The sequence below is a fragment of the Dioscorea cayenensis genome, chromosome 19, assembly GCF_009730915.1.
Source record: "Dioscorea cayenensis subsp. rotundata cultivar TDr96_F1 chromosome 19, TDr96_F1_v2_PseudoChromosome.rev07_lg8_w22 25.fasta, whole genome shotgun sequence".
Lineage (NCBI taxonomy): Eukaryota > Viridiplantae > Streptophyta > Magnoliopsida > Dioscoreales > Dioscoreaceae > Dioscorea > Dioscorea cayenensis.
The window spans coordinates 9,034,805-9,043,674 of NC_052489.1; the positions used below are offsets into that span (position 1 = coordinate 9,034,805).

Genomic DNA, 8,870 nt, shown 5'->3' on the forward strand with positions numbered 1-8,870 from the left:
TTCTAAAGTATCGAAGATTATTCTTATTAACAACTCTATTATGGCCCTTCCTTCCTATTATTTGTCAGTGTATCCGGTTCCTGATTTTGCTCTCGATAAGATGACTTAAGCTGCTAGGAAACTGCTTTGGGCCAATAGTAGCAATGGTAGTCAATGATCAATTGGAACGTTACTACACTTGGTAAACCTGAGGGGGGTTTGGGTATCGGAAATCTCCAATTAGCTAAACATTCCTTAATGTCCAAAAATGTTTTTAACCTTCTTAATAACAGAGATTTTATATGGGTTGACATTGTCCAGCAGAAATATGGTATGTTTCATCCTTGGATGTCCTCCATTCCTGCGAGGTGTTCTTGGTTTTTCAGAGGTCTTTGCAGAACCGTTGAAATTATTACACCTCAGATTTGGATTAATGTCTTTTAACCCGGATAAAATCTCCATTTTATAAGATCTGTCCTTTTGAAATTTCTTTGAAATTTAAATCTACTTACATGAACATGGATTTAGATTGGGAGAATATCACTTGTTCAGATCTTTATAATAATGATGCTTGGAACTTTGAAAATTTTATTCATCATTTTGGAATGAATGTGAATTCCTCCATTTTAAGCAATGGAAAAGTGGACCCAATTGGTAATAATCATTGGGTGTGGTATCTGCATGCTAACAATGACAAGATTCCTATATATAAGTTCTTAAATTGCAGACATTATAAAGATGAAGACTGGATTGGGTGGAGGAACCTTTGGGAAATTGACACTTCTCCCAGGGTTAAGACTATTATTGGCTCCTGTGTCGCAACAAGATCAAAACGTATGATTTACTTTATTCTATGAATCTTGGACCTCATCATGACTGTGTTTTGTGTGGGCTACAGGAGGAGACAGCAGATCATTTATTTAACAGATGTAACAAAATCCAACTGGTTTGGGCTAATGTTGTTAATATTTCAGCTTTTAGATTGAACTGGCCCAACTCTGTTATTTCAGGTGATTGGTTGGATTATAATTTGCCCAATTCTTCTAAGTTTTTGGATTCAATTGTTGCTACTGTTTGTTGGTATATCTGGAAAAGCAGTTGTGATTTGATCTTTAATAACAAGGCTACAGATATTTTGGGTATCGCTAGAGCTGCTGTGGATCATGGTAAGGATTATTCTGATAGCTCAAAAGCGGTTGAATTTTTTCTATGCTAACAGACCTCAAGTCACATTAATATTTTTGTTGCAGGTTGCTGGAGAAGGCATGTGCGGGTAGAATTTTTATCCGGTAGACTGTGTGGTAACTACCACGGAACGGAGACGAAGCTCAATCTTAGCCATGGATTTATAAATTTTATTGTTTATTATTATATAATCTATAGATATATTTATAATTATCTTAAAAGATTCATACCCTTTACTTTAGAAGTTATTAAATAGAGGCAATCCAACCGATGAGGTTGAGGCACATCTCGGTTCTATGATAACTATCATGGAACAGGTTCCGTGGGATCATCTCTCACGTGGGTAAGGCTGGCTTAGGTTTCATAGCTGTTGATGCTAATGCTTCTATTATATGTGCAGGGGTAGATCAAAAGCCAGCAGCTTCTCCGGTGGAGGCAAGTGGTGCTGCTCTTCTGGCGCTAAATTGGTTGTCTGGGGAGAACAGTTGTAGCACAAAAGTTTACATTATTGACTGAATGCTATGGAGGGCTTTACATGGAATGGAGGATGAGACCAATTGGAGGCTGAGGCAGATGTTTATTGAGATCAATCAGACCATGGAGTATATTACTAATGTTTAGATTAATCTCATTCCATGGGCGTGGAATAGAATGGCAGCACACATAGCTGGGAGAGGATTTCAAGAGGTTCAACTATCTTTTTTTCATCAAGGGATGGAAAAGCCTCGTTGGCTTATGCAAGGCTGCACCAAATTTGGTTTTTTTTAATGTGGTTATATTTTATTTATTATTACTGTGTTTATTTTTAGCTTTAGATTGTTCTCCTTGGGTTTTGGTCTAGTATTCCCTGGTTGTTTTGTAGTTCTTTGTTTCATTTTTTTTAATAAATTAGCTAACTTGTAGTTCTTTTCTCAAAATATATATATATATATATATATATGAAGTAATGTTAAATTGGTTCTCTAAATATTATTGAGTCAAGCTGCCGTTTTTTTCACCCATAATTAGGAATTTGTTATTTCTACGGAATTTAACCGAATTTAAATTTGAGATTTGATATTTTTTTTTTAAAGTAATACTGCTAAACTATAATTTTTTTTAACAGTACCTGATTGCTTTCGGTTATTATAAAATAAAATAACAATAAAATAAAAATCTACATACGGATCTTTTCCAGTTCGTCGTCCTTATCGGCTTATCCAGCTTTCCTCATCTGAATATTCGTCTCAAATAATTGCACTCCTTTCTCAATTGGAAAGAAATTAACACTTTCTTCTCGAAGCCCATTCCCTATTCGGACTTAATACGCTTCTCCAAACATCTCCAAACACCATGGACCGCGAAATCCAGGTCGACGTCGTTCACAGCCAAACAGCATTCACCGCTACTGTTACACGCGCTGATCATGCTCCTCCTTCATCCATGGACTCCTCCTCCCAACTCCTCCACCAACCCATTCTCCCAATCTCCTCCACTCCCTCCAACAAGCTTTCCCTCCTCCCCCTAATCTTCCTTATCTACTTCGAGGTCTCCGGCGGCCCCTTCGGCGCCGAGCCCGCCGTCCGTGCTGCCGGCCCTTTACTGGCCCTCCTCGGTTTTCTTATCTTCCCTTTCATTTGGAGCGTCCCTGAGGCCCTCATCACCGCCGAGCTCGCCACTGCCATCCCTGGCAATGGCGGCTACGTTCTCTGGGCTGACCGTGCCTTTGGCCCCTTCTTCGGCTCCCTCATGGGCTTCTGGAAGTTCCTCAGCGGCGTCATCAACAACGCCGCCTACCCCGTTCTCTGCGCCGACTACCTCTCCCGCGTCATTCATTCCCTAGCCGCCGGTACTCCTCGCGTAATCGCCATTGTTCTCTTCTCTGTCGTTCTTTCGTTCCTCAACTACACTGGCTTGACGATCGTGGGTTATACTGCGGTGGCGCTGGGGTTCATATCTTTGACCCCGTTCTATTTGATGGCTGGGTTTACAATCCCTAAGGTTCGTCCTCACAGATGGTTGAAGATGGGGAAGGATATTGATTGGAGGCTTTACTTTAATACTTTGTTCTGGAATCTCAATTTTTGGGACAATGCTAGTACACTTGCAGGGGAGGTGGAAAATCCCCAACGGATTTTCCCAAAGGCTCTGCTTGCTTCTGGCCTCATGACTTGCATTGGGTATTTGGTGCCATTGCTGGCCGGAACCGGTGCTCTTGATGTTCCGCAGGAGGATTGGTCTGATGGTTACTTCGCGGATATTGCAGGTACTCTGTAGTTTTGTTTATTTTGCTTCACTTGCATGCTTGGTTGGTGGTTTCTTGCTTTTGGTAAAGCTGCACATGGGAGTATTAAATTGTGTTTTGTTTTGTTTGATAAATTATTTGGTATGATGACATTGACATATAATGCTGTGATATTATTTTGTTAAATAAAGGGGGGAGCCCGCATCCTCTTTTCTAATGTAGAAAATCTTTAGTCGAATTATATAAATGTGGAGGGAGATCTTTTCCGTATGTTTGGATGAGCTGTGTGGTAGTTGAACAAACTTAAGCAGTAAGAAATGAATGTCTTGGTAAGCGAGCTGTGTTGTGTGTCCTGCAAACATTTTGCTCGAAGAAAATTTCTATATGGAGGACGCATACTATTGCCTGTTGGATTGAATTGGGCATTGTTGTTTTAAGAGTCCAATATCTGTTAGTTGTCTGTAACGCAAGGTGGTTCATTGAGATCACTTTTGAAAAGCTTCCAGTTAAGCCACAGGGCTTGTACTTTGGTACGAATTATGACTTCATTAGCCATACGATTTGTTGAATGACATAATAAGTCCAAATTATTTTCCGTAGCCAGTTTGACAAAATTTATGAACTTTTTTTTTACATTTTTATCACCTTTTCCTTTCTTTTCGGTCTGAGTGATGTTTTTATGATGGAATATCTAGCATCAACCATTAATGGAATTGTTGTGTTGTGAACAATAGAGTTGCTTATAGATTCTAACTGTTGCATTTGTGGATGTTACAAACTCTTGTCTCAGAATGCTGGATGAATTTTACCTCCTTGTTGACTTTGCTGGACTATAGGATTAGTTCACACTTTTTAGTTGCCTTTTTTGGTAATCACTTTGGGGGTATGAAGCTGCTGCGTATAGGTTCATTAAAAAATTAGTTACTGGTAGAACTTTACCTGATGGGATGTGACTCATTTGACTTCTGATAAGCCTTTGTTCATATATTGCTCATGATCTACTGGTAGTTATTAATAAATTACTCTCTGAAATTCCTGTTTTTTACAAGATTAGTACTTTTTTGACCGCGTGCAATGGAGGCATGCTTTAATTAAATTAGATGTGTGGCAAGATGTGATTTATGAACATTTGACTTTTATGTTGTGGGTGATGTAAGCAATTTGTTTGAACTTTCATGTGAAGTCCAAGTCTAACTATGTTAAATTTTTGGTGGTCCATCTTTCTGCATACAACTTGTCATCTCAGGCAAGTACTTTAGAAGTGATCTAAGATATTATTGTTTAGACTTCACTATCTAAAGGGAATTTGCGTGAAAGACAGAGGTTCTTATTCTTATTGGTTTGTTTGAAGACTTTGCTGATAAAGCTGTACACAAATTTTATAAAATGTATGATATTGACAAAACGACCACTCAAATGAGAATGCCAAAAAAGTCTTTGGAAGATTAATTCCTTGTAGAAGTACCAATAATCTGCCCTTTAGTTATCTGATTCATTTACATATTTGCATTCAATTAAAGGAAAATATTACAGATAGCTATCTGAAGATATTATGCATGCATCATTGCTAATATGGCTAAGTTTTCTGCCAGTTTCTATTGGGCTCCTGCACTCAATTCTTGGGAAGGAGATTCAGGGCTTCATTTTGCAGTGAATACTTTGTAGTTTCAATTTTATAATTTGCACTGGATGCAAGCTCGGTTCATGCATATACTAGAGGGTTGCTTAGAAACCTCCAATAAGATAAACTTCCCTTAACAGGAGATAACATGAAGTTGTCTAATTTATCTGATTATAAATGAGGCTAAACAAACAATAACGAATGAATTCCAAGAATGTCGTTGGTTGAGTATATTGATTTTCTATATCATTGTTAAATGTTTCCTAGTGTCTTCTTGACCCTGGACCTGCTATTAAAAGAATTCCTTGTATCAGCGACGGGTGCTTTGCTATCTTTTGTTGTGTACTTGAATGTCAAGCTGCTTACAAGAACCAAATCACATCTGTGGTCTATCGAGCTTGAAATGGATTATTCTGGTTAAACTTATAATGTTGGAGGGTATCATGTAAAATTAAATCATTAAACCAGGTTTATTTATTTTGTTGCAATAATAATGTTTTGTAATGCTTCTTCGGTGCTAAGAAGAAGTGCACCACTTTGTTTTTATTTAAAGTGTCCAATCACTCATTTTACAGATGACATCTTTGGTACCTGTATCTTGCACATTGGCACTAGAAAATAGTATGAAACACTGAATTTTGGCACATTACCACTAGAAAATTGTTTGAAGCACCAAATTTTGTGTTCAATGCCCACAATTGTCAGATCAGTAATAGGCTGCCATAGGTGAGAAGATACAGCATTATCTAGAAGTCCTTGACCCATCAGTGAATTTAATCTCTAAAGTTTACTTGACATTCATTCTTTTGCCAGTGGCTTGAATTGCTTGTCCTAAATGCGAATAGAGTTCATAGTACAGTTAAAATGCTTGTTCTTCTCCATTGCTGTTCACCAATGCGGTATTTGTGCTGCTTCCATGCCTCCAACAGGTATGATTGCTGGGAGATGGCTAAAATTTTGGATTGAGACCGGGGCCGTGCTATCAGCGATCGGACTTTATGAAGCCCAACTCAGTAGCAGCTCTTTCCAACTCCTGGGAATGGCAGACCTAAGCATCCTCCCTCGGATATTTGCCTCCCGAGCCAAATGGTTCCACACTCCGTGGGTTGGCATCTTAGTTTCCAGTCTCATCACCCTCGCAATCTCTTTCATGAGTTTCACAGATATTATCTCATCAGCGAATTTCTTGTACAGTCTTGGTATGCTTTTAGAGTTTGCTTCATTCCTTTGGTTGAGGAGAAAGCATCCTACCCTTAAGAGGCCATATCGAGTTCCCGTGGGCCTTCCAGCCCTGGTTTGCATGTGCTTAATTCCATCAGCATTTTTAATCTTTGTGATGAGCATTGCAACCTGGAAGGTTTATGTGATCAGCCTTGGCTTGACATTATTAGGGATTGGAGTGTACTATTTAATGCAGCATTTCAGGTCCAAGGGTTGCTTGGAGTTTACAAGAGGGGAGGACAAGGGTGTGGAGGTGGAAGAAGCAAGTGGAACTCAGATTTGAATGTTGCACTGATTAGCCCTTCTTTATGTTCACAAAATTCAGGATGTATCAGCTGATTGTCTCCTTGCTTTATTGTTATTTGTGTTTATTATAGTTTCATTACCCATAATTTAAATTCAAATTTGAATTTGAATCTGTACATAATTCTTGCTATGTTTTTACTTTTTACTAATGCGTTGATGGGGGTGTGTTTGGATGGAGGTAATGTGTCACGCTTGGCGCAACAAGGACCGAGTACAGCACACCAAGGACCAAGAGAACCCGCCATGACTAAGTGGAAGGGAGGTTCTCTTCTATACTTAGGGTGTGTTTGTTTGGGTGTATTTGGTTTTACATGTAAAACCAAATACTTTATTTTATGAAATTCATTGTTTGTTTGAGTGTATTTGCAAACCCTGATGTAATTGGGATTACATTACAATAGCTTTTTTGTTGTATTTGGTTTTACGCCCAAATTGGACGTAAAACCAAATCCCGGGAGTTGAAAACCAATGTATATATATATATATATACATGCATACAGACACATACATATACATTTATATATTTATTATATAAACATATACATATATTTTTACACATATATATATATACATACTCATATACATATATGTATATATACATATACTTATACAGATATATACATATACATATATATTTATATACATATATATACACATACACATACATATATACATATATATACACTCATACATATTTTTACACATACATATATACCCATACATGTATATGTATATATGCACATATATATGTATATATGTATATGTATATACATATATATACATATACTTATACAGATATGTATACATATACTTATATATGTATATGTATATACATATATATACACACATATACATGTACTTATATAGATATATATAATCATTACATATATGCATATATACCAAGGTTGTCAAACCCGGATCTGCTCGGCCGGTTCAACCGGAAAAATCGGGAACCAGTCATGAGGCCGGTCAGGTTATACCCTCTAACTCGGTTTGGACGTAACCCGGCCAAAAACCGGGTGACCCGGCCAGTTTGCTCGGAAACCGTTGACTCAGCCGGTTTACTCGGGTCAAAAAATTAAAATTATTTTTTTAAAAAAAAAATGGCGCTGATGAGATGAAGATGTGAGGGAGAAAGAAGAGGGTGCGCCGGCGGCAAGACGGGAGAAACGTATGAGAGGGAGCGAGGGAGAACGATGAGAGAAAGGAGAGAGAAAGAGGAACAGAGTTTGAGTGTGTGGCACGTGATTTTTTCTTTTCCGAGTCCCGATGGAAGAAGACAAGGGTGAGATGAGGATCATTAGGGTTTTTTTTTTGTTTAATTTTATGGTTTTAAAAAATCAAGAATGGATTGATGGTACATAAAATTAAATTTTTAAATATTACATTTAATATTATTTAAGATATTTTTTAAAATCAAGAAAACTATATGAAATTAAAATTTTAAATATTATATTTAATTATTTATGATTTTTAATTATTAAAATATAGGTTATATTATTTTTTTGGGAAAATTACTGTTTACCCCTCGATAATTTCAAAACTTCCCAAACAGCCCCTGTGAGTTTTGCATACCTCAGACAACCCTTCCTTTATTGTTTCACTTCCTTTTTACCCCCTGCATTATGAAATTTCATCATTGCCCTTAAACCTTTTTGCATACATTTTTTTCATTCTTTTTTGCATTCCTTTTTGCATGTACTCATTTCTTAAACAGAGAGCTCATTTTTTTAAACAGAGAACTCATTTCTTAAACAGAGAGTTCATTTCTTAAACAGAAACCAGAAACCTCATTTCTTAAACAGAAACCTCATTTTTTTAAACATAAAACTCATTTTTTAAACAAAAACATTAATATTTAAACAGAAAAACAAATATTTACGTGATAAATTAATCCTGGATATAAAAACCAATTAATCTTGGCCACTCGTACATATTTAAATAGAAACAACTATATTTAAGCACTTTTTTAAACGTAAACGCAATATATTAAACAGAAACATCGATAGTTAAACAAAGACAAACAAACATATAAACAGAGAACTCATTTCTTAAACAGAGAGCTTATTTTTTAAACAAAGACCTCATTTTTTTAAACAGAAACTTCATTGAGTAGGGACATTGAGTATCTCATCGTCGCTGATCTCGCTCGAACGCTTGAGTGCTGAGCTCCAGATCTGGCGAGCGATCTCGAAGGTGGCATGCTCGTGTGGGTCTTAAAGGAGAAATCTTTATTAGCGTTGGCGATCCGGTTGGCGACGTTCCTCGGCGGTCGGAGTGGTGAGGTCTTCGGTGGCGACGTCGGATAAGACGGGCTGAACTTGAACGGAACCA

General features: G+C 37.3%; 1 protein-coding gene across 1 annotated transcript; it reads left to right on the plus strand.

Moving 5' to 3' along the window:
• Window positions 1–2,283: 2,283 nt before the first annotated feature.
• LOC120250023 (probable polyamine transporter At3g13620) lies at window positions 2,284–6,865 on the plus strand. The gene is made up of 2 exons (XM_039258759.1): window positions 2,284–3,409; window positions 5,939–6,865. The coding sequence occupies exons 1-2, from the start codon at window positions 2,497–2,499 to the stop codon at window positions 6,511–6,513; spliced, it is 1,488 nt and encodes a 495-aa protein (XP_039114693.1). The 5' UTR covers window positions 2,284–2,496; the 3' UTR covers window positions 6,514–6,865.
• Window positions 6,866–8,870: the final 2,005 nt, after the last annotated feature.